This window comes from Diplotaxodon limnothrissa, linkage group LG7, assembly GCF_057381915.1.
Source record: "Diplotaxodon limnothrissa isolate DT_005_m linkage group LG7, D_limnothrissa_male_GT1.1, whole genome shotgun sequence".
Lineage (NCBI taxonomy): Eukaryota > Metazoa > Chordata > Actinopteri > Cichliformes > Cichlidae > Diplotaxodon > Diplotaxodon limnothrissa.
This window is the reverse complement of record NC_140602.1, coordinates 2,739,013-2,765,266: the sequence shown is the minus strand read 5'-3', so window position 1 is coordinate 2,765,266 and position 26,254 is coordinate 2,739,013. Positions and strand designations below refer to the sequence as shown.

The following is a 26,254-nucleotide window of genomic DNA, read 5'->3' as shown; positions in this document are numbered from 1 at the left end:
TATACAGTACGAAACACACTGAGGTCATACTGTAGGCAACAGATTAAAAAGTAATGAGAATGAAACTAAAAGTTACAGTCAGTATTTTCACAGTGGGAGGAAAAGCAACTTTGGATTGAATATTGCATGTTTATGGACGCAGCCGTTTACTAATATTGCTGCAGAGGCTTTCTGGTCGGACAAAATCATCCGATTTAAAGGGTTGTGTGTCTCTCAGCGCGGACACTTTTACTCCTTATGAAATCCTTGAAGAGCAAAAGAAATGCGTAATGTTTGCTTAATCTCTTTTTATCCAAACAATGCAGATGCCCTCAGAGCTGTGTAGATAGTGAGGCCTTTTGGAAACAGTACTTTCATCGTATACTGCACAGTCACATCTTAGAGGTCAGTCTGTGCAAATGCAGCTCAGAAAGCTGCTGCCGGAAGGCTGTGATTATTATTTCCAGCAGCTTCGCCACCTTTCCCTAACAGAGCCAGAGATTCCAGCGAGTGCACATTATCATTGTCTAGATGCATTTTAGGTGGAGCCGAGTTCTCACCGCCTCCTTCACCTCCCGCCTCCTGTGGCTCCCCACTGGCAGCAGCAGCTGCAGCGGCAGCCACGCACTCCTCTTTGAACAATCGGTCATGCTCCATCTTGAGCTCTTGGTAGGAGCGGGAGAACATGTGGAAGATGGAAGTAGCAGGGAAGGCCATGATGAGAATGCCACTGAGGATGCTGCTCAGTGCTACCACCTGTCCCGGAATGGATCTGGGCACCATATCGCCATATCCCACTGTCGTCATGGAGATAATGGCCCACCAGTAGGAGGCGGGAATGCTGGTGAAGTCATGGGTACCTGTGAGCTCGCTCTCAGCCAAGTGCACCAGCGGGGAGAAGAGGGTGACAGCGACGCAGAGAAAAAGCAACAGAAGGCCAAACTCCCGGGTGCTGCGTCGCACCGTCAGCCCCAGCGTCTGCAGGCCGAGAGAGTGGCGAGCCAGCCTCATCACGTAGAGAATTCTCAGCGCTCGCAGGATCCTCAAAACCAGGCCTAGCTTGTCCAGGTAGCCCTTACCTCCTCCCGGCCTCTCGTGTTCCAGCTCTGGGTCTTTCTCTGTCACCACCAAGGAAACGTAGTAGGGCAGGATGGCCATAGCGTCGATGATGTTGAGCGGCCCGCGGAGAAAGTCCAGCTTGCTCTGAGCTTGAATGAACCGCAAGATGAACTCCAGGGAGAACCAGGCCACACACACCGTCTCTATGATGAACATGTTGTAGCACTTAGATGAACACTCGCCCTGAGGTGGAAGAGAAGGCAAGGCAGAGAAATCGAGGATAAGAGAAGCGAGAATTGACAGGGAGTAAGACAGATGGTGAGAAAAGCACAGGGAGAAGATTCAGAGGTCAGATAATCGTCTTTGGTATTCATTAATTAATCATAAGTTACATTCGGTCAGCATACTAAAGCTACTGCAGCTGCACTGGTGGGTTATAAAGTGACGTGATCGATCAATTATTGCATTTGGGAAGACCTCAAGGATTAATCCTCCATGGGAGTGGCGACAAAACGCAATCAAACTTGTGTGCCCTCCAACGACAGTGTCAACGAAGAGCAATGCAATAATAAAAAACTCCTCTAAAAGAATAGTGGGAGTGGGGTGTGTGTGTGTACATGACACTGCTGCTGACTGACCCTCGTTTTCACACACTTGTGCCATCACGCAGATATATTCCTCGCAGCCAGGACAGCTCTTTGTCATGTGACTTTGAATATATGTTGTTCTGAGTATTTGCTACAATGTTTCTCTTAGAAGCGCAGTTTCTTCAGGCAACACTTTGTTGTCGGTTTCTGACTGCAGTAAGTGAGAAATATGCTAAAGTATCCCCTCTGTGAAGAGGAGACTTTGCGCCCCGATGATGGGGAATCATCAGTTTTTCATAATGTTATGAGTTATTTGGTTTTTACACAGGCTGAATGTGAGACCGCATTATTAAGACAGACACTGTTTATGTCTTCTCTGTGACACTCCTTTCATCAGCCTCCCCCCCATTTCTCCCCACGTTTCCCATTGCTCACTCTCTGCTTTTATCTGCACTGTCTCATTCATTTCCCTTCTATCTCACAACTTTTTTATCCTCCTGCAAGCCTCTCCTTCATCCCTCTGCCTCCATCTCCACCTTCTCATCATTTATTCTTCTTTCCTCCTGTATCGCCCTCTTCGAACTCCCTCCCCTCTCATTCTTCATTCTGTGCTCGCCCCTCACACTGCTCTCCTTCTGCATTAAAGCCTGCATTCATTCATTCATTCATTCAGCGTTCCACTAAGTGAAGTTTCTCTATGCGTTGTATCCGTCATACACACATACATCTGTTTACTTCGTGTTGCATTATCACTTGTGTCCTCTCTGCCTTTTTCACTCTTTTTAATCCCACTGTGATGTTTTGCCTTTTTGCTTCATTCCTGCAGAGTGGCTCTGCATATTTTGTAATGCTGGTGCAGGAATATGTGTGCTAAGATATTGTGACTTTCAAAGATGTTCCTTTGTGCAGGTTGCATCATGCAGTGATGCTAGCAGTGATAATAGCAGCGTTTATCCAGTCTATAAAGGAGGACAGTCTCTCAGCTCTCTGGCATGAATCTTAGTTCTTCAAAGTTCAGGACAAATTTGTCTTGGTGAGACACTTTTTAGGTTTTATGCTCTACAATCTACATTTGAACAGGTCTTAATATTAACTGTTTAAATGCTTTTGAAAAGGATTAATTTTATTTGATTGTATTGTGTTAATGTTTTATATATAAGGCCTTTCATGGCAGATGTAGTTCTTTTGATCATTATTTTTAATGGACAAATATTCATTAAGTAACTTCATGTTGCTTTAGATTTACATCCAGTACGACTTGCATACTGTAGCATAATGCAGCATCAGCTTCTTTCAAGGCTTCGCTGAGTTTTATGGTGTTTACACCCAGTAAAATATTCAAACCCAAGATTCCACATCTTTCACTTGCTGCATGGAAATAAAATTAAGCCTGACCTCTTTGCTATCTTATGGTAGGAACTGACCCCCACTGTGATGAAACTGTAAGCCTAAAACAATATGTATGAGGCTTCATGTCTCCCAGGTGGCTTAAAGTCTCTATGTGACTATAAGAAGTAAAAAAAGCTCTCTGTTAACTGAAGACATCGATTAAAATCGATCAGTCTTTTGTTTTCCAATTTTAGACTAGTAATTAAAGATTTCAGTCACTGTCTCAGTTTAGCTTTTGATATTTGCTAATTGCACCAAACGGCTTTCTAAATGTGAGGATTTCTAGGAAAGAAATGATGTAAAAGTTGCTGAACATGATTCAAAAACAGATGAATAAACTTTAGTCCCGACAATCGTGATAAACATGAACCTTTAATGGTTCCTAGAAGGAGGAGCATGGCAGAAACACATTTAGTGTATCATTAACATCAGTGTGGTTAATATGTTAGCCAAGACATCCTAGTTTCCACATGCAGCAGGCAACATGATGGCTTACAGCTTTCTTTTGGTTTCTCAGCAAAATCACAAAAACTCTTTGTTTTATTTTGGCCTTTGAGTCGACAGCGACATCGCTCTTAAGCTGGTCATTGCATCATAATGTTTCTGAGAATTTATGATGTATTTAACATCTCATGTTAAAATGTATTCAATAAAGCTGCAGCCCGCACAGTTAAAAGTAGAACCACGATGGCTATATATGATTTCTCCAGAGGTCTGAAGGACTCATTGCTTGATATTTTTGTTGAACTAAAGGAAAAGACACACCACAGCAAATCATTACCTAAATATTAACTGAATATAAACCTTTAAATTTCTCAGTTTCAGGACATTCATCGTGGTTTTTCTGTCTGATGTCTAACTCTGTGGTCTCCCTGCATGAATCTTTAAGGCACTTTCTGTCACAGTGTAGATGTTCTGTCTGACACAAGCACCATCCTCTCCTCGCGGCTCTTTCTTTCTCAGGCCTATCGCAGCTTTGTGCTCTCGCTCTCTGCAGAATAGACCATTTGTTAGAGCTCCAAGCCTTCTACTTCTGTTTCTCTGCCTTTCTTTTTTTTTTTTTTTTTGGCCTGTCCCGTTTGGCTCTTTTGCCATCAGAATTGTTGTCTAAAGGCAAAGAAAGATGCCCAACGGATTTACTTTACCAAACTGACCATCCCAGCCTTGCCGTAATGGTCCATTTGATTCACCTTTTATTGTTTATTTTATTTTCACTTACTGAATACGGGACAGACTTGACTGGGGGAAAGAAGGGGAGAAAGAAAGAGGGAAAGAGAAACAGCTGAGAAGAGGGACGGGGGAGAAGGGCAAAAGACAAAAACCAACAGAACGGGCAGAGAAAAAAAAATGCATATATCAATCACCTGGATCACCTGCTGAGAAAGAAAAAAGAAAGCAAGCAGAAGAGAACAAGAGTAATAGAATAAACAGCATCACAATGATATATGGGAATATGACAGTAAATACTAAATGTTAAACATTATTGTGCAGCACATAAGATCAACAGAACACAGTGTGCTTTGAGGTAGGAGCCAAAAAGGGTGTAGTTTGTGGGTGTGATCGCCCGTGTGTACACCTGTGAGCATGGACGCGCTTGTTTTTTGTTTTTTAAAAGGTTCCTTCATGTAATAATCTGCTAGAGGGTGTGGGGGGGCCACAGCCCCGTCCTCCAGGGCATGAAGCAGGTGTGGAGGAGATCAAAACTCCAGACATCCAGAGGCCCCCAGAACACAAGAGACCAAGGAAGACCAACAGAGGGGCAGCTGCGCCACTGTCCCGGAAAGAGCTGAGGAGAGTCCCAGATGAGGGCTCACTCAGCAGCCGCGGAGCAGAAGCCAGGGGGAGTTGCAGTGACGCGCCCGTGAGCTCCGCCGGCAGCCAGCTGCGCCTGAGTGACCGAGCCCCAGGCCGAGAGGCCGGGGGCACCCCACCTCCGAAGTGGCCCGAGCAAGCCCCAGGCTCCAGGCCCCGATAAGCGGCCGCCAAGGAGTGAGCCGGTGTGTACCTGGACGCCCATCCCCGGACACAAAGAACCACCAACGCACCGATGTCTGAGGGGGTCCGCCACTGGCAGGGGAAGTGGTGGTAGGGGGAGATAGGCCTCCAAACCTTGGAGGGCCTGAGGTGTCCCCAGAGAGGTGGCGCCTGACACCCAACCTGACATATAGACACAGACATACAGGCACACACAGATACAAACATCCATTCCCACCCTCATGCTCTCATATGCACTTACTCCACACTCAACCAACGTGGAGACAGACATAAAGAGACGTTGTACACACGATCACACTCCCCAAGCGTACTCTACAAACCGGGTCTAGGTGCCCCCGTCCCTGGAGGGGGGAACTGCACCCAGACCCAGGTGGTGTTTCCCTTTTCCCTGCGGTGGGGAGAGGCAGACCGCCCCGACTCCGCAGCAGCAGGAAGGCTCCACACTCCAGACCGCAGTCGGACGGCCAACTCCTCCTCCTAGTCCTAGCCCCCCTGCTCCAGCAGGTCGCAGAGAATGGGGGTGTGAGAAGACTCCAAACCTCCCTCCACCCGCTCATTGTAATGTTGATGCATGTGTGTTCTAAGGTGCATTTAAAACCCAGGAGGGCATGGAGCTACCTGCCAGAGAGCAGCAGGTAAGCGCATGGTCCCTCCTGATAGCCCTCAATGTCTACGTGTATTTAAAATTGAGAGGTGGGCAACGATGCCAGGGGTGGGGTGTACACCCTGATGGTACTTTGGACTCCGTGTATCGTGCCCACCCCCAAGATCCTATATGTATGTGTAATGAGAGTGTGAGTAATGTGAATGTCTAAGTTGTGGGATAAAATTGAGGCAGAGGCAGCCAGAAGGGGACAGAGGGGGGGGGGGGTAGCCTCCTCTGCACCCTGGTGACATACCCCCACTCCAAGGCCCTGCATGTGTGGGTGGTTGTGGTGGTGTTTCTCTGCCTTTCAACTACAGACACAATTGTGCACACAATAACCTCCCACAATACTAACTATCTCCCTGACCTTATCTCCTCCGAATGACTCTGTGGAACTAATGCCAGCAACAGCACATTTCAGCACAGACACCATTCACCCCACAGCTGTCTCATAGGGGGTCTCGTTTTATCATCTGCATTAACACATCCCAATGTCAAATTAAGACAAAGACTGCAGTGGGGGCAACGAACACTGAGGCATTCTCATGGCAAGGACATTTAAAATGAGCAAAGAGGAAAATACATTATTATTATTAGTATTAGTATTATTGCAGCTTTCCTTATATTTCGGAGATAAAAATGGTATTTCTACAGAATCCCGCAGATATGTGGGGCATAAATCAACTCGAAGTAAATGAATAAAAAGAACTCAATGACAAAATGAACAATATGTATGACGCAAAAAAATTCTACCCAAAGGTCGAGCTGATCTGAACTGAGTTGCTATTTTGCACTAGATGTGTGTTTTACAAAATAAACACATGCATGACAATATTGATCATTATATTTTGGCTGAAGTGCCCTAAAAGCAGCCCTGCACTCAGCCAGAGCTCATTATATGTGATCACATCCACACCTTACAGTTTAAGTATTAACTAAAATGTTTAATACTTATGTATGATGACACTATTTTGAAAACGTAAATTATGCATCTTAGGCAACTTGAGATACTACACTTGCTATGTAATACATTATTTTGGTATTACAATGTGAACACAGTGTGGAGAAAAAGGTTTCAGCTGAAAATGTCTGTGTGACCTTGACAATTGTCCTTGTTTTGAATACGGCAATAACAAGGAGAAGCCAGATGCTACAATATTAATATATATAAGCATAAAACTATCACAGCATTACAACCTATACAAGCTAAAGAGAGCAGCCCAGAACAGAGTCCGTTGGCATGGTGTTGTTGCGGACCTATGCTCCCCCAGGAGTCAACAGGAAAATTGATTGAACCTATACAAAGTGATCCAAGCTAATGTCTGCTGACCCTTCAGCATAGCTGCTTTTCTGCATGACGGTTTTTCTGTCGTCTCTCTAAATAAACATCTGGCTTTAACTGCGTAATTTTGACGACTTGCAATGTGCTACACGGTGTTTGTGTTCATGGTTAAGCAGACGGTCAGAAACATTCAATCAGCTCGTGATGGTGTTTTTCTCGTTCTGACCCCCGCACTGGTTCATCGCCATCATACTGTTACTGTTGTGTCAGCATCAGTTGAGCTTTATATTAATGTTGGCAGCTTAGCATCTACCCTGTGCAGTCAGACAGCTACTGGCTGTGGGGTCGCTCCGTGTACCGTGGGTTTGAAGTGTAAATGTGTGTCTCTATTGTTGGACAGGAGAAAGCTTCTATATCTCTGAATTATGAATGTTTTTTTTCACGTGTGGATCAAATAAAGCTGCACATTTTCACTGTGTTCAAAAGATAATTAGGACAACTCTTCGCAACTGTCATGCTGCTACAGCAACTCAGGAATGTTTGCTTTTCTAACCACTGCATGATTATAAACTGTGGTTCATTCTCTGACTCCTTCACAGTATGTCCGTATAACTCTTCATTCCTCTTTCTTCTACATCTCTTGGGGCTCCTTCTCCCACGATGATTCTGCAGTCCTGCATATCAAGAGGTACAGTTGGAAATGGGAGCAAAAGCAAAGATTCTGCCCATCAGTCAGCTTTACTGTGCAGCAGACCTTGAACAAACTTTGCACCACTAAACACTTTTCCTCTATGCTGCTTTACTGACCTTGCCCTCACTTTGAACACTCTAAAGAAAAGCTGAATAAAGGAGTGTGTGGATGGACAGCGAGGACAACCACAAAAGACACGCAGCTGTCCTTAACCTGGAACTGCCAACATCGAGCAACGTGTTCACTAGTCATATGGACACGCACGCATGCACACTGGGTAGAATATGCCGTGTGGACTATATGCACCCATTGAATTACAAGAATCCTTGAGATATATTGTAATAAATAAGAGCCTCAAACAGCGAGCTATTCTCTATAGAGTACGACTCCTTACACTGAGCACCTTACCACGGACATTTGTGTCAGCATAGAGTTGCACGGTTTTATCTTCATATGAAGTAGCTGTAAAGCCTTCAGAGTTATCCATCACTGATAAAGACCAAGAGATTGTTCATGCATGAAAACCCCAATAGAGAAAAATGAAAGTGAGAAGGTGGCTCGGAGAGATACGGGAGAGAAAAAAGAAGAATAGATGAAAGGAAAGTGGGTGGCTAAGTGGTGCAGAGGGAGAGAGGAGAAAGGGATTACAAGCAAAGTTGATGAGGAAAAGAAGAGGTGACATCTGAACCATGGGGACCATTTGCAACTCTGCATCTCTATTCTCTCTCTGTCTGTCTGTCCGTGCAGCACATGGACACACAAACATCCACAAATGCAGAGATGACAAATTTTAACAAAGGTTTTTGCTTGTTAGACTCTCTCTTTCATGCCTGCATGCACACAAACAGACACACACTAGTAAAGTCTGTCTGTAGCCTCCAGTTTCAGTGCAAACTGCTATAAAAGCAATTTAATGTGATGTCAGTTCCTCATCCAGTATTTTAAATTGTTTAGTGTCCCATCAAACTATAGGCACATCGGGCGCACACAGACACACACACGCCTTCAGTAGACGAACATCAACTTTTATGATCACAAAAACATTTTGTGCAAGCGTTTTATTTTTTATCTGTAAGAAAATTATAAAAATGTCTCGTCAGAACGTGGAGCTGAAAAGAAAAAAGCAAACTATTGGCTGCAGTGTGCACCGGCTCACTCTGAGTGTGTGGGGGAATGCAGCGTGACACAAAGAGTGACTGCTGTTACGACACGACTGAGCTGTCTTGTGAAAAGGGAGTTGGCAAATGTCATGTATGTAACCTCAGGAAATTAAGCATCTGCTGCTTGTTTGTGTGTCACTGTCACAACTGGTTTTCTACCACATCCTACTCTGTCTACTTTTAATTGATCTTTTGGGCCGGCTGGTTTTTCTGGGGAGTTTTCCCTCACCGGTGTTATTCCACACCTGTCCACCAGGTGTCAGCTGTGTGGGCTCCTGTTACACAACCGCATAACTGTGCCAATGTGCTTCCTGCCTCCACAGCTGTCCCACATCACAAATTACTTTCTACATGCATAAGTAGAGCTGTTTTCTCAGTTACAAGGTTGTTTGCAGTGCATCTGTTAATTATGCTGAGCTTTCGTTCGTGGAATTAAGTCTTACCATTTGGCAGCCATCTTGGCATCGTAGACATGTGGGTAGTTTTTTTTTTCCTTGTATACCTTATTAATCCCCTGTGGGGAAATTACTCTCTGCATTTAACACATTCACTCAGTGAAGCAGTGGGCAGCCACCGATCCAGCATCAGGGGAGCAGTGTGTAGGGACGGTACCTTGCTGAGGGTTGCCTCAGGGTAGTCGTTCGATGGATTTGAACCCCCGACCTTCCGATTATGGGGCAAACACTCTACCTGCTGATATGAGTTATGCACACATGTGCAGTTTCACAATATTGTGGCTTCATTAGCATGCGCAAATATGATCATCATATCTGTAGGTCTGGTAAATCCTATCAAACACTCACCAAAAATCATGTTCTAGATAAGGTCAAGCAAAAAGAACCTTTACCTACAGTTATGGGAAAAAAGAAAGAATTCAAAGGGCTCTGTGCAGTCCTGTGACAGCTAAGGGGAAGTAGCAGCCAGGTGCTGCTGATCAAATGCCCTTGGTTAATTAATCATCAGTGCGTGTAAACACCTTTATGAAAACTACATGTTGGCAATAAATGTGTCTCAACAAAATGTCATTCAAGGTCAGAGTGTGCAAAAAAATAATAAAAACCCAAGAGCCACATCTCAGACTCTACAGGCCCAGTTAGCATGCTAAAAGTTAACATTCGCGACAGTGCAATTAGAAAAAGAATGAACAAGTACTGCTTGTTTGGAAGGGTTGTCAGGAGAAGGCTTCTCCTCTCTAAAGACAATATATAGAACTATAGCAGAGGTTCCATCTGATCAAACCACAGAGATGTTCTTTACACAGACGGGAACTAAGTGGAGATATTTGGCCATAAAGCACAAACACTGTGCTGCACGTTTAAGACCAACTTCCTTTTGCTTACAGTTGTAGGCTGTGCTATGTCCTGTTATTTACAAACCATTTAAAATACTGTTGTAAAGAAGGTGATACCAAGTTGCCAAATCACTTTAAAACCGAATTATTGAAAACTCAAATGAAGCAAAATCACTCAGGGGAAAGAAATTTGAAGCATTTAAGGTCATTATTGTGTTTTTGTATTTGGGAAAATAAGCTTCTATTCACAAGATTTAAAGTCATATTTGAGACTCTGCTAATAAATAGATTTTTAGCTTTTTATATTGAAATGATCTGTGAAAATTACTAAATATTTTCAGACTAATTTTCTAGCTCAATAGTTTGAAAGCTCAACACACTGCAGCTGAAGAAAAGCTGACAAATTCTTTTAAACAGACAAAACACAAGCAAATATTTTGCATTTTCATTAATCAGCTTTTGCTGCATTTAGACAAAAGCAGGCAAATTCAGAAGAAAATGCACCGGACAAAAATTTAAAATAGAAAGCAAAGATGGAGGCGGGCTCATGGCAGATATTAGATATTTGGAACATATGAAACGGGGAAAATACTCTTTCTCTAATTACCACTTTAATCTTTGAATAGTCAGCTTATTTTTTTATGCAGCTTGCTCTTATATTTGTATTACCAGATCACACTCAGGGACTCTGTGCATCTTTACCTGTTGCTATAAGTATGTATACAGTTTACAGAGATTCATATGATGCAACTCTCAAATGCATTTTAACTTGTAGATGTCAAAATATTAATTTATAGGAGGAAGTTCATGTCCAGTATGTTCTATATTTGTTCTCGTTCACCTTTTGAGCACAGCACGAATGTGAAGGCTACTTGACATTTATGGAAGTGTGTGTGATGCATCTTTGTTGCATGTCTTTCATTTCTTTTTAAAGGTCATCACAAAAGCATCAAGTGATTTTAAAATTCATAAACTGGCAACATCGGGTGAGACACTTTGAATTAAAAAGCAGAATTTGAATTTAAAATGTGTTACAGGAGACAAAGGTTGAGGAATGGCTCCCGTGCTTTGCTGTACTTATCTATGCTGTGCGATCCCACTCTGGCATGGACAGGATAAACACCTCATGCTTTGCTGTTCTCTCAATAATCCCACTTGGCAGCCATGCGGCACATCCGACGGAGGGAATGCAGCTCATAAGCAGATAGGCCGTAACAGGCGTGGAATCTGCTTGGAACTGATACGTTCAGAGTACATACATGCCCGGGGAAACAAACAAGGAAATGCATATGCATGCTAACTCAAAGTGTTGCTACAATTATTCCAGCTGCAGTGGAATCTGATTATTAGCATGTACTGTAACTGCAGACCTTCTTGTGGTCTGAAGGTCTGCAAGTTTAGAAAAGATCTAATGTCTGCCATTTTAAAAGGACAGTGCGTGTACACAAACCGCCGACTTAGCCACCTCTTTTTCCTACTTCTCCGGCCTCTATTTCATTCCCTCTAATCTGCAGCCACCTGCTTCTCTAAAGTCTTACTTAGTTACTTAAGTATAGTAACCCTGAGTAACTGGCAGACTCGCATCCTGCTGAGGCAACCAACTTTACACACCAGCACCTATTTATGCTCTCTTTGTGTGAATTTAATGAAGGGGGGGAATCATCACACACAAAGCACGCATGCTTAATTTTGTGCCTCTGTTGTTAAACACACAAACAAGCTTATGACTGATGACAGTGCTTTGTCTTCTGAATTTGGCCAATGACAGAGAGAGTACACACACACACACGTGTGCACACACATGCACACTAGCCTTCGTGTTAATTCTGTGCATCTATTACATTATGTTTCACATCTCAGGTGTGCAAGTAAATCATCTTAAGCTAAATTACATGCAGGGGGAGCCTTTAGTTACATTATGCTCACACAAAACTTATCAGATCGCTGTCACTGCTGCTCTGAGCTGCAGGGGGAATTCATTCATGCTTCCGAGTCCAGATAGTCAAAAATGTTGGTCTCCAAATCACAACTCCCCCCTCACAGACAAAAAATGTCTTTGTTGATTCACATAATGGAATTTAGCACAGAAGCAGGAGGCCAGTAATTCTTCTGAGATGTAATCACAGCCAATACTGGTTTTCAGTGAAGCTGGACATAAAATGCCAGATAAGGATCCAGACTCAGGCAAAAGCGTGTTTTTGGTTTCAGACGCTTGGATCTCTGACAACCAGTAAATGTTATACTCTTTCCTGGCCAATCGTTTCTTATTTCTATTGTTTTATTTACTATATTATATGTAAACCTGTCTCATAGATTACATGAGATGCTACCTGTTCCATAGCAGGTCAGCGCTACAATATGTACCCATTCATATCACAACACACCGGTCCACTGTGTCCATTTCACAGATGCAGACGTTGCAGTAAGTTTCGGTAATCTGCAGTATCAAGCCAACATGAAAATAATCATGCATTAAACAGACATTATACATATTAGCCACCTAGCTTACTCGATTCTAACGATTAAGGATCCTGGAATTAAAACACTAACTTTAAGTATATCATCTCCCCCTGCTGGTAATGCAATTTCTGCATGCGTGTCCATTTCAGATTTGGAGAGGCAAAGCGTGAAAAGGACACGGTGGACTCGCGTGTCTATTACACGTTTTGCTGTGATACTGGGTTGACCCATCACCTGTCAAACATGAGATGCCATTCTTAAAGGCAGCTATGTGATCGTATTATTAATGAATGATCTTCAGTGCTGCCCATAATTTAGATGTGGAAGGATTACTGACAGTAATTGCTTTTAGGTTATTATTCCATCACTGAGGCTCTGTTGAAGATGACATGAATAGAAGGTCATTTAATGGACTCCAAGAGTGATTACACACCATTACATAAACTAACTTTATCTTAATGACCTTAGAGTTCAGCATATCAAATGCAACATGCTACGCTATTAAGAATTGATGTCTAAAAATAGATTTTTGACTGTGCTGCAAATGCACAGTCAGTGTCAAGGACGTGTGCTTCGTATGACGCTCACCGGCGGGCGGGGAGGGGTGGGGGGGCTAAAAATGCTAGCAAAATAATATGAAATGAGTTAGGTTTGCTGTGCCGAGAATGTGTGCGCACACATGTGTGTCTCCTCTTTCTTATTTACCACTTTGTCTGAGACAGCCTCTAAATACTGAACAGCTCCTTTGAGAAAACAGAAATTGGAATGCAGATGTTTTAATATTTACCACTCGTCTCTTACTCCTCTATTACCTTCTTCTCTCAAATACATAAAGTGATACTTTATCTTCCTTCAGACATCACAAGACTCATTATGTCAGTTTTGTATCTCCTAATAAAATAAGAAATCCTTCTCGTCCGCAATCAACAGCCCAGCTCTGTAACTCAGTGGGACTATTGACCAGTCTCTGTTTGAGAAGATGTGGATGAATCAGAACGCTCAGTGTGGCGCTTGAGCCACGTAGTCTGTCCCTCAGTCTCAAGATATTTGTGATTGATGTCCTGGGACGTAACTATTGAACAGCAAATCCCACTCCAATTTATGGCATTAAGAACATAAAATGACTCCCCAGGCCAGAAAGCATCTGAATTAGGCAAAGGAGAGCAGATCTGTCGAGGCTGTCTGAAAATGCTCCATCAAACAGACTTAATTCCAAGCACCACTTAATGACAGGAACGTATTTCTGTGATAGACGGATGAAAATGAATACAGACAGGTTTTACTTTGAAAGCACAAATAAAGTGCGTCTTTGTTTCATTTGTGACATTTGAGCAATAACATGTAATTTCAAGAAGGTTATCGATATATACTGAGACCTGCTGCTCTTTCTGAGTGTTGCTACCATAGATTTGACTCAAGAAGATTACTGGTGTCTAAAAACGTTTTCATGAATAAGCAAGCGTCAAAAATAACGAGCGATTCACTGAGATCGTCGTGTCTTTTAGCTCAATATGTGATACTGATGGAAGAAAGTGCTTCCACTCCAGAGGGATTACATTAGGGGGCCACAACCAGAACGTGAAGGTTAATCCAAAACAGTAAAAGTAAAGACACAAGCAAGAAGTAAAGGCAACATCACAGCATCATGTAGCTGCGAGCCATAAGGTACAGATGAGTTTTGTTACTTTGTTATTTATTAGAATAAATAACACCAAAAATATCACCTAAAAAATAACGTGAATCGAGTTTTTTCTCAATCTACACTTGATTATAATCTCAAACAGGATTACCTGAGAGTGATAATCAGAGGAAATGATTATTTTGTCCTTTCAGCCTCTCGACAGCAGCGACAGATCTTTTGTGAATAGCTAGTTAGTGAGATGATGCTACAACTTTTTAGTTCTGTCAACGTTTGAGCAAGAGCACTGCATCAAACATCCCATGAACTTTATTTAACTAAATCTATACTATAGTTTGAAATACTTTCTGTAAATAAACACTGGTATCCATCTGTGCGTACAGTAAGTTCATTTGGAGAGCCATTAGCAGTTTGGTAGCCCAGTCTCACTTTAAAGAGTCACTGACAGTTCACTTCAACTCATTGCATTTATATTGCACTAAACCATTACAACAGTGACCTCTAGGTGCTTTACATCGTTAGGTAAAGACTCTACAACAATACAGAGAAAACCCAACCATCAGATGTCCCCTATGAGCAAACACCTGGTGACAGTGGGGAAGAAAAACACAGTTTTAACAGGAAGAAACCTCCAGCAGAACCAGGTGAGCCAGAGATTAACAGTAACAAATGATTAAATGCAAAAATACAAATAAATAAACATGAAGAGATCAAAAGTAGGTAAGTGCAAAAGAAATGCTCAGTGAATCTTGGGAACCCCCCAAACTTAGGCCTATAGCGGCATAACTAAGGGAGGGTTCAGAGTCACCTGCTTCAGCCCTAACTGTAACCTTTCTCAAAACGTTTTCAGTTTTAATAGTAAAAGTTTGGGGTCTGTCTCTCCAAGCCAAACTGAGAGCTGGTTCCACAGAAGAGGGGCCTGAAAACTCTGCCTCTCATTCTACTTTTAATATCCCAGGAACCACAGTTATGTTACTATAAGTGATCTCAGGAACACTATTACATGCTTAGTCTAATAACAGCCCTGAAATAGTATGGATCTTGGGTACTATTAGGTAGGTACAGGAGCCTTTGATGTATTAAACAAATCACTTTCATTTCAACTTACTATAAGGTATTTCACACACAAGCATCTTTAGACTTTAATGGGCCAAGAAAAGAAATGGGTCAAAGAAAATGTATTATAATCCAGGACCACTTACTAATATAGATATTAGGTGGCTGACTAATCACTAATCATATATTGATAGTAATTTTTTTAATCTTTGAATGATCATCTTCATATGAATCCTTTTGATTTTCTTTGTTAAAGACTAAAAAAAAACGTGTTAATTGTGTAATGTGCACAAGTTATATAACAGAGAAAGACCTAGTTTGGTATTAATGTTATAACACTTCTTGTTACTCCTTGGCAAAATATGCAAAATTATAAAATTCTGAAACTGACAAAAAGATATTTCATTTAAATTTGGATGATCTGCCCTTCAAAGAGTCTCCTTGGGGAAGGGCGATCGTGGCTCAAGAGTTGGGAGGTCGCCTTGTAGTCGGAAGGTTGCCGGTTCGAGCTCCGGCTTGGACAGTCTTGGTCGTTGTGTCCATGGGCAAGACACTTCACCTGTTGCCTACTGGTGGTGGTCAGAGGGCCCAGTGGCGCCAGTGTCCGGCAGCCTCACCTCTGTCAGTGCGCCCCAGAGCAGCTGTGGCTACAATGTAGCTGCCATCACCAGTGTGTGGGTGACTGGATGTGTAAAGCGCTTTGGGGTCCTTAGGGACTAGTAAAGCGCTATATAAATACAGGCCATTTACCATAACTGTGCAACTCTTATGGTGCAAATGCTATTTTTAGATCGCTCCATGTTCGGGTACAAGCACTTGTGCATTTATGACAGGCTTGGATCTCCTCTGATGTGTTACAGCACTGACCCTTTGGGAGAGGAGAAAGTCATAAGGACTCAGATCTGGTAATTAGGGTTTGAGGAGTGGCCACAAGAGCAGTCATCACAGTTCAGGCTGTTTCTCTGTCTCTCTGTGCAAGTTTAAGGTCCACGGTGACTTTGCGAACACACAAGAGCAAGCTCACAAGGTCGAAAGGAAGACCTCCACAGAGCAATCAAAAAATACCAGCTGCACGGGGAGCAGTGCTTCAAATCACACCTTGCCTTTATGTACCTACAATAAGTGTTGGGGAGTAACAGAATACATGTACCGCCGTTACGTATTTAAAATACAAAATATGAGTAACTGTATTCCGTTACAGTTACCGTTTAAAAAGGTGGTATTCAGAATACAGTTACTTTGTTGAAATAAACGGATTACACGGTGGTACTTTCCTGTTTCATATTGTCGCGGGTCAGGACTGTTTGGGTTTTGTTTATTCTGTTGTTCCAGGCGGCAGCGTTACGGTTGCCATGGTTACAGGGTAACGCTCTCTTTGTGTGTTTCCTGGTGAGCGAGCGCCTTTTTGTTGTTTTTGTTGTGCTAAGCTAATAGGCAGAATGCTACAGGCATAGCCCTAAAGCATGTAGCCTGATGGGCAGTATAGTCCGTGCTGCAGGGGGAATGGACTGCCATACACGTTATGGGTCTGTGAGCGCGAGGAGGGAGAAGAAGGAGAGTGGAAAAGCTGTCACCGAGCAGAAACGGGAGCTGGAAGCATGTAAATATAATAATAACCACTTCAGCCAAGAAGAGTGCCTGACGAGCCCAGTTGTAAGTAAGCTATTAAGACTCGACTGTACACTGTGTTCATGTTTTCCTCCGAAACAATAAGTTCCATTGAAGCAGCCTTTCAACGCCTCTCTCTGTCTAAAACTTGACCCAGACAACAAAGTAAAGCTAGTTTTCGGCTACGAGCCCGACACAAACTCTACGTATTAGTCAGAGGTCCCTTTACTACGGTTCGGCGCCGCGGACCTTCAGTAATCGTAATAAATCACACAGCAATAGTACATTCATGTAGTTGTAAACAGCATGATAATATATTAAGTAATCCAAAGTATTCAGAATACGTTACTCTCATTGAGTAACGTAACAGAATACGTTACAAAATAAATTTTGGGGCATGTAATCTGTAATCTGTAGTGGAATACATTTTAAAACTAATCTTCCCAACACTGCCTACAATATGTTCTTTGATAAAAGATCAATTTATTATCTTTAGTCCAAAAGCTGCTGTTGGCATCATTTGTATACGAGGCATGAAGCTCAACTCTTGTTCGGTGTTTTTCGACATGATCAAAGATGCATTGTTGAATCATATGAAGGTTTCTTGCATCCACTTGCGTTTTTGTGCTTTCTGTCAAAGTGTCACAATTACAAACATCCTGCAGAAATGACATTGATTTCAGAATCACATTGAAAGTTTTTACATAATACAAAGCAGAGATACATGCACACCCACAGCAGGAGACAGAAGGATGAAAGAGTGGTTATCAGTGGGACTGGAGCTGAGCTGTTAGCTCCTAGTGGTATACTGCTTGATAGACGAGATCAGCTGAGGACAGAGAGAAACACATTACACGGACAAAGGGGAGCAATCAGAGGAGAAAAATTAAGTAATGTTTCTTGCCGGGTTTTTTCTACCAGAAACTTCCTCTCTTATCTCCCTAAAGCACATTCTTTCTCTGTCTCTCCTTTTCTCCTTCACTCTATTCAGCCACCTAGTCCACAATCCATCTTTACTTTACGCTATCTCTCCTTCACATGCCTTAGCCAAACAGAAATAGGCAGAGAAGGTGGATGAATTATGAGTGGACGAGGGAATTTCAGCCCACTCCGGCACATAACAGAACAGAGAGACAAACGGCAGGACTACGTGAATTAACCCTCTGTAGAACCTGGGACCATTTCGTGGCCTTTCCGTTTTTTAATTCCACGCCATTTCCACTGTGTTTAATGGAGTATAGCCAAATTTTCAAACATGTATTTTTTTCCCATTTTATTTTAAAATTTCAGTCTGAGTTTTTTAAATGAGCTTAAATGGCTGAATAAAAGGCATACATCCACTATCGAACCTCGTGGCCGATTTGTGCCCCATTGAAACCCATTATAAACGCTATTTTTCACGCCAGAAAAATTACGGTCAAATCGATCGTCAGGTTTCCGGTGTTGTGCCAAAAAGTGACTACAGGCCTTAGAGTTGTAATTTTTTTATTTGTCCACCGGGTGGCGCCCTTGCTCCACATGTGACGCCTGCTGGAACATACACATGTTCTCCAGCGGCCTGCTCGAGACAGATACCCGGAAAAGGCACACTAATTTCCCGCGTACCACAGCAGCTTGGCCCGCTGCTCGTTCCGGACCATTTTCTACCCTTAGGTTCGTTTGATTTTTTTTTTTTTTTTTTTAATCAACAGGAAATGACGTATTTGTTTTCACGTGGTAGCGGAAGTGTGTGCTGCAGACACGGGAACCGAACCATATGCTCCGGCGCTGCGCGAAACACACCCGCGGCAGAGGCACTCCTCCCCGGGGGAGCAGGAGCAGCAGCGCCGCCTGGGGACATTTTTGGCTTCTGGAAAAAAAATTAAAACCGGATCGAAATTAATGTTCGTGCCAATCTTTTGTCCATCTAAAGGCCTAATTATAATAACAATAAAATATTACTTCAAATGTTTTTTTTGGAAAATATTTTATGTTTTATGTTTTATGTTTTTGGGGCAAAAAAAGCAGTGCGCTCATGTGACGAAACCGGGATATAAAGGGTTAAAATCCGCGAAATGTAATTAAAACTTGACATGAATATTTCAAGGAGAAGTAGGTCTAAAAGATTGGCTAATTTAAAGTGGAATAAAATATTAATATATAAATTTTTTATAGCACTTTTTGGGCGTGGTCGATAGTGTGCATTTTATGAAATGCGCTCCTGGAAAAAAAAATAAAAGGCGATCGAAATGACTGTTGGTGCCAATCTTTAGTCCATCTAAAGGCCTAATTATAATAACAAACAAATATTACTTCAAATGTTTTTTTTGGAAAATATTTAGTTTTTTTGTTTTTTGGGGCTAAAAAAACAGGGCGCTCATATAATAAAACTGGGATTTAAAGGGTTAAAACAATGAAAATATAATTAAAACTTGACATGGATATTTTAAGCAGAAGTAGTTTTAAAAGATTGACTAATTTAAAGTAGAAAAAAATATTGATATATAACATTTTTAGAGCACTTTTGGGGCGGGACCATTTTTGGTCCCGAGGTTCACGAAAGGATGGGATTTTGAGGTTTTACCAAGGTTAAAGATGACAGGAACCCTGCCGCTGCTTGCTAGCTGGACGCTGCAGATGGAGTTCAATGCAGCTGAATAGTCTGAACCTCCGGAGCATGCAGAGGGAAAAACATGAAAGCGGCAGATGGATTTGTTTACTTGTAGATGGAACTGCCATCCTCTTTCTAGGAATGAGCGCAGACATGCAAACACATGCCTGAGTGAACGCATACACCTAAATGTCCTTACGTCCCACAACATCCTCCCAAAGGTGTGAGATGTCAGACACAATCATACAAATCTCAGATGACCTGATAACCCACACTGCTGCCTCAGGGCATCGAGACAAACACTCCTAGTTACACTAACTCCTAGAAAGAGTTTCACAAAACTTTGCACTGGCTGGAAACACTGTTACACCAGGAATCAATACGGCGTGGTAATTGCAAGTGCGTGTGTACGAGGGAAGGCTGCGTGCAGCCTTTCAATGTCTCCGTCAGTGCAGCTGTGCTTACCTGAGGTGAATATCAAGCAGGAAAACTTCATTTACCATTTACATAAAAATGCTACTGTAATACTACACATCAGAAATGTTATGCTATTCAATCTCTGCTTGCTTTTAAATCCTGCTGCATTTCTCATTCGTTTCTGCTGGACCTTTCACTGTCATCACTGCATAGAAAATAAAGCTACAGCAGCAACTGAAGCCACTGCATATTTCCACTTAGGACAATAGTAATAGGTTTGATCTATCACATGCTCTAAAAGGTCCATATCGAATGCATAGCAGCAGACCAGGAGACTCGATCCACTCCCGAGCCAAAGCTCTTGTCCATCTGTGTTCCTATGACTCTCACTAACTACTGGACTCCTCTTGGCAGGACTCTCAAAATCCTCTCTTCAGCCTTTACAACTCATCAAGTATTCTGCTGTCGGCCTTCTCCAGTAACACCACCCCCTCCCTGCACTCGATCTTTTGGCTGCCTGTGACTGCTCGTATCAAAATCAATACAGAGATGCTGCTGTACACTTCTTGAGGAGTTTCCATTGAACAGGTGTGTCAACTTACATACATACGTACATATGTACTGTCTTGAGCCTGATACTCGGTTAAAGTTGCTTTATTGTACACCTGAACCTGATATGCAGGGATTATTTTGAACTGTAATTGGACTGGTACTCATGTAGTGCCATAGTGGAGCTTTCTATTACAAGTCTCATTCACCCAGTCACACATACATCCATGCAGAACTTTGCCTAAGAACTTTCTAACACAGGGGGCAACTCTGATTTCACCAACTTGCCCAAGGATACTTTGGATGTGGGCTGGAAGAGCCAGAGATCGATGCACTGTCCTTCTAATTGGTAGGCAACCTGCCCTACCACCTGAGCCACAGCTGCCCAGTTGTGAATTGTACTGAGCTGCTCTAGAATAAGAATGTGGAGCTGGGAACGAGCCTGACAGGTCTACTTCAAGGACACCCGGCGTATGAAAAATGATCAAGTCCTGAATGGGGGACATGCTGCTGTCAGACGTTAGTCATGAGCCAACATGAGACAAAAGAGTAAATGTGTGCATAATTCAGAGAGCGCTGTATCAGTTTCAGTGGATGGGCTATTCTGTGTGCAGTGGTAGTGCATATATGTGTTTTTTACAGCGTGTCTGTTGATGCACGCGTGTGTGAGTCCGTCTACGTTGTCACATACAGTACGCTCATTTCATTATTCAGATACTGGACAGGCCTCAGTGAGCAGCTCCGGCTTAATTATTCTGTGCTGCTACGGGTAGACAGATCACACACCGACACTGCAGCGTCCCCCCAGAATATTGAGGAGGATAAGATGACAGCGAGTTTTATAGTTTAGAATTTTCACTTTTGCAACATCAGCATTTGTCTAAGATGTTCTCGCTCTTGTTTTTTGTTGTCCTTCAATCCAGAGTGGAGTGATATAAAAACAGTTAAAAGCAATTATTCATAAACATGCAATTATGTGTGCACAGACCCCGACTTGCAAAGGGCCAGCGTATAGCCTGGGTTTGGGGATCATCTGGACTTTATAATGGAATCTATCACCACCACTAATCTCCACACCTGAGCTGCAGCAATGGCAAAATGTTTATTAACCAAATATCTCCATTAAACACATTTAATGTTAGTTTCCAGGAAATAAAGGAAGTGCTAGTGATTATGTCTTGATGAGCCTTCATTCTAAGCAGTCACGATCACTCACATGATAAATCGCTTTAGGACTCTCTCTACAAAATTGTCATTTATGGCTCTTTTGTACTAATCTGACTTGGTTTCTGAATCTTCTGCTGCTAATAGCTACGCTTGCAGCAGGCCAACACACGCTTGGTCACCAGTGTTGATTTCACTGGCCAGTCATTTTCCTCAACGACCAAAAATAACAGGCTGAAATGTACTGACCCTTTTGTGAGTGAATAAAAATGAGATGAAAATATTCTGGAGAGACGAGATCCAATCAGAACTAATTAAGTTCTGCAGGAGACAGGAACTAGCATCCATGCTCCCTGTCTCACGACAACGTGATAAAATATCAATGCATGGGAGGAAGAGTGGAAATATGGGCACATTTCACATTCAATGTCAAGGAAAAACACAAGAAACCTTTACACTTTCCATTTTTGTCAGCTGATTCAACTTTAGATCTGGTGTACTGTACTCTTACCATATTTAGTTGACTAAAACTACACTAAAACTAAAAGAATTTAGATGCCTACATCATGACTAAAACCCAAAGACTATGACTGAACCTAAATCAAAATGGTCACAATCAGCACTGTTGGCCACTCACCCTGTCCTCTTCCTCTCTGAGGTCTGGCATCGTGCTGATACATAAACTGACAACAGTCACGGCAACCATGATCACCGACAGGCAGGCAAAGATCTTCCCAGGTAAGCCTGACTGTGGGTTTTCTACCATATCTCTTAGCCAGTTCATCACTTTTCTGTATTGTGTTTCCTCCACTGTCTCCCGCTGCATGGCGTTTTTCTGCCTGCGCTCCTGCCGACGCCTCTCTTTCTCGTGCACTTCCTCGATGCGCGTGTACATCTTCCTCTTGCAGCAGCGCTCCATGTACGCCATCTCCACGCCCCAGTAGGTCAGCTCATCGTGCAGGGAGAGGATGCACATCTCTCGTAGCAGTCGGAGTTTCCCTGCAGCCAAGAAGTTGAGGATAACCCTAAAGGCGGATGGTGAGCGGTCGAAGAAGAACTCCTTGCGGGCTTCATCGTAGTCGTCACAGATGCTGGCGATGTCCTCAGGTGACCTGCAGCCACAGAGGCGGCCAAGTCGTGTGAGGGGAAATTGCTCCAGTGTGCTCCAGGGGAAGGTGTAGCGGTTTCCCCCGACATTGATCACTGCCAAGGAAGCATGGTCGATGGACAAGAGGTCCTCTGGCCGACGGATGAACTGAGCTCTTTGGTAGTACACACCCTATAGCACGAAGAATGAAACGGTGATCATTGTTATACGATTTGAGAACTTGTTTAATATAAATCTTCCCTAACCATTAAATTTACCAGCAATCGTGTTCATACCTTGATAGTCTCAGTCTCTGGGATCTCAGTGAATATGTGGTCGAGACTGCTGTCATCACTGACGGACAGATTGCTGAAGTCATGGTTGGCATTGCTGATGATGGGCATGGCAGCATTCACAGAGCACTGTGCTTCGATTGGAGAGTGGACAGCTCAGACCAGATAGCAAATACAGAGAGAGTCTGCAGACAGTGCCCTCTGAAACTTTTCAGTCTCAATAAACATCAGTTTTTCTGATTTACAGATCTGAAAAAGTTTTCCTGCTACCGTAGGAAAACAGAAGAAAGAAAAGGTGCAGTGCTGTTTTCCTTTTTTTGGTCCCCAACCAACAGAGCGTCATGAGGTAAGAGGTCCACAGCAGACTGAGTCTGTGTACCAGACTTCAACATCAAATCAGTGGGTAATCCTGTTCTGAAGCCAGTCTAGCAAAGGCAAGCCTGAATAAGAGGACTGATCACTGGCTGATAGCTGCAGAGAATGAGCTGCATGAGGTAAGGAGCCAAATTTGCAGTGCTGGGGTGTTTGGGGAACTGAGGAAGATCCTCTGTGTCACCACAACAGGATTAGGGAGGGTCTAAACCCGTGGTGGCATCATGCAGGCAACTGAAAGAGAGACAGAGAGAGAACTGTTAGAACGAAGCAAGGATGGACTGAGATTAAGGCATATACGACAACACAGAGCAAGAATAGGAAAGACTGAGGACAGACCCAAGACTGAGAAACCTAAAGGAGACTGCAGTGCTAGAAGCTCCTCCCTCCTCTTTCACTTCTTTTCAATGAGAAAGAAGACAGTCACACTTGCTGTACTGCTATAAATGGCCCGTTGCTGAATGCATAGGCGAGGAATTTTTTGCTCATGTTCACATTGAGAGAAAAATGATCTGTTAAAAATGAAAGACTAACAGAAGAAAAGAACGTTCAGGTTCACGTTATGATTCACACTCAGAGTACGTTACTGGCCGTGTGCTTCAGTGTCTGTTGCACAGCGCAAGGTCCAAAATGTTTGCCGTTGGCAAAACAACTTCCCTGAAACTTACTGGCACTGTTAGCTGTTAAAGTTGCCCAGAATGGTGAGTTGTGTCAGAGCTTTAAAGAGTTATAGTTAATACTCTGATTTCAATGTGAGCCCTCTTATTGTGTTATTTGACATTTAATTGAATTCAACAAACACTCAGATAATCCTCTGTAGTTTGTTTTTGTATCCTGTTACTAACAATACAGCTGCCTTATATTTGGCTGTCCTCCACTTTTCTCTTGGCAGCTTTTGGTGTGAATAAAATGCTACAGTGACATTTCTTCAAATGTCCCAACAGTTTAGATAATCCTAATTTATATTTCACAGTTTTCTACCCAGGACCACCAACACTAACACTGCAGTATTGTCATTGTTCTGCTTAGTATTCATGTAAAGTACATACAGGCTTATTGAATGTGTGAATGACACTTGGACGAACTGGATCGTACCCAAGTGCTTCGGTGCTTCAGATGCAGGAGGATAAGATCCTGTTATTGAGGAACCAATAAATCAGTTCTGTCAAGGTGCTGGTATTTCATTTCCACCGCACAGGAAGAGGAGAGAATGATAAACTGTAGTTAACTGATCTGTAGTCCTAATGGAAGTTCCCTCTTTTTTCCTACTGTAAAGTTAATTGAAGGAAGCGTTTACACTGTTACTATCAGCTAATTTTGGTGCAACAATAGACACAAATCCAATAGGTTAGATGGTCAGTCAGTTAAAATGAAATTCCTATTGTTGTGCATTTTCTTTAGAATTCAGTAAGCGGAGTTTTATTGAACATTGTGACATTTAGGAATCCTCCAATTAACTTATGAAACTGACTAAAAGTTAAAGTTGTATTAAAATGAGAATACGTACAATTCTGTTTTGTTTTTTAGATTCTTGACTCTGGGAGTTTTCTATTAAGTGGCTGTGCTGCATGCAGCATTCATTCAGGGAGCTTATGTTATATTCATAGTCAGTCAACAGTGACTGCGTTTGTCAGGAGCTGCTGGAGAGGCAGGGATGGTTTATGTTCAGCAGGAAAATCTCTCTCTCTGTCTCTCTCTCCCCAACTTGCAAAAGCACACACTGGGAAACATTTTTACGCCCTTATCTCGAATAGATATCCAAATAAACTCGGTTAAATCTGTCGCGTAATTACGATCATATAACCAACTCTCGTTTGGAGGATTTTTGCAGAAAAGAAAATAATAATAATAATAATAATAATAATAATAATAATAATAATAATAATAATAATAATAATACGACCCCGAAAGTCAAATGTGGTTTGAAGGACATTTTAAAGACCGTAATCTTACAATTGATTCGAAACAACTTCATATTTTGGATACACTTAGTTCCAAATAAAACTCTCAAACACAAAGTGTGATCATTTGTCCTCCTCTGTGTTACAGTGTTGGCGAGATAAAAAGAGACTTGTATTTCATTACAACTTCAGACAAATATAAAAACTACAAACAAAACCCCTGCAGACGTCGATACAACTTATGAGCACACCTTACCGTCCTCAGCCCCGCGCTCATTTCAGACGGCCGGATCGATTTTGAGTAAAATCCCTCAATGTCGCCTCTCAATTCCTCCGATCATTCAACGCCACGTCAGGGAGTCAGCGGTCATCACCAGCCACCACATGTCACAATCACAGGGACGCCTTTCCGGCGTCATCCACTCCGATGGAAGGCGCGCAGACAGTCTGAACATACCGTTGATGGGAAGCGAGTAAAGGTTTGGAGCACTGAAAGTGTCCCGTTACAGCTCACGGAGCGGTGCTGCAGGAGGAGGAGGAGGAGGAGGAGGAAGAGCACGGGAGGAGGGAGTCGGCGCTGTGGTGCGCAACAGAGAAGACCGTGGATAGCTTACCCAAGTTCAAGTGTGCGTAAAGGTGACAGCAGGTACACAAGTGACCGGGAAAAGGCGACTGTGTGCAAGTTCCAGAATACACAAAGGGGGCATTTCAGCAGAAATGCGGGCATCGGGTGGCTTTTGTTGTCCGCTACCTTTTACACAGTGTGTAATTCAAGGACACTGAGGAGATGCTATCCTCCATGTTTCCTACCCTGACCGCTTCACGCGCAACAGGGGGCGCGGTTCTCCCCGGAATTACCTTCACCAACACATCTGAACTCGAGCTCCAATTCAGACTCAAATTTTGCAGTCAGCTTGTGTTTTATGTGTAAATAAGACCAAACTAGTGGCTTTAAAGAAAACACAGCAAGACAGAATATTTCACGTTACCTGATTTATCAAAAAACACAAACATCTCTGTGCTGTTCTGATGAGGTGAG

The 26,254-nt window shown here is 42.7% G+C and overlaps 1 protein-coding gene across 1 annotated transcript; it reads right to left on the bottom strand.

The window, feature by feature from the left end:
• Positions 1-405: 405 nt before the first annotated feature.
• On the bottom strand, positions 406-23,053 carry kcng4a (potassium voltage-gated channel, subfamily G, member 4a). The gene is made up of 3 exons (XM_085357183.1): positions 22,946-23,053; positions 22,200-22,841; positions 406-1,281 (listed from the first exon to the last, which is right to left on the bottom strand). The coding sequence occupies exons 1-3, from the start codon at positions 23,051-23,053 to the stop codon at positions 406-408; spliced, it is 1,626 nt and encodes a 541-aa protein (XP_085213309.1).
• Between the last annotated feature and the right edge of the window lie 3,201 nt (positions 23,054-26,254).

Coding starts and splice junctions, on each gene's coding strand:
- kcng4a (XM_085357183.1), bottom strand. CDS start 23,053: ATGCCCATCATCAGCAATGCCAACCATGACTTCAGCAATCTGTCCGTC. Junction 22,842..22,945: donor CAGAGACTGAGACTATCAAG/GTATGAACACGA, acceptor TTCGTGCTATAG/GGTGTGTACTACCAAAGAGC. Junction 1,282..22,199: donor TCAGAGAGGAAGAGGACAGG/GTGAGTGGCCAA, acceptor CTTCCACCTCAG/GGCGAGTGTTCATCTAAGTG.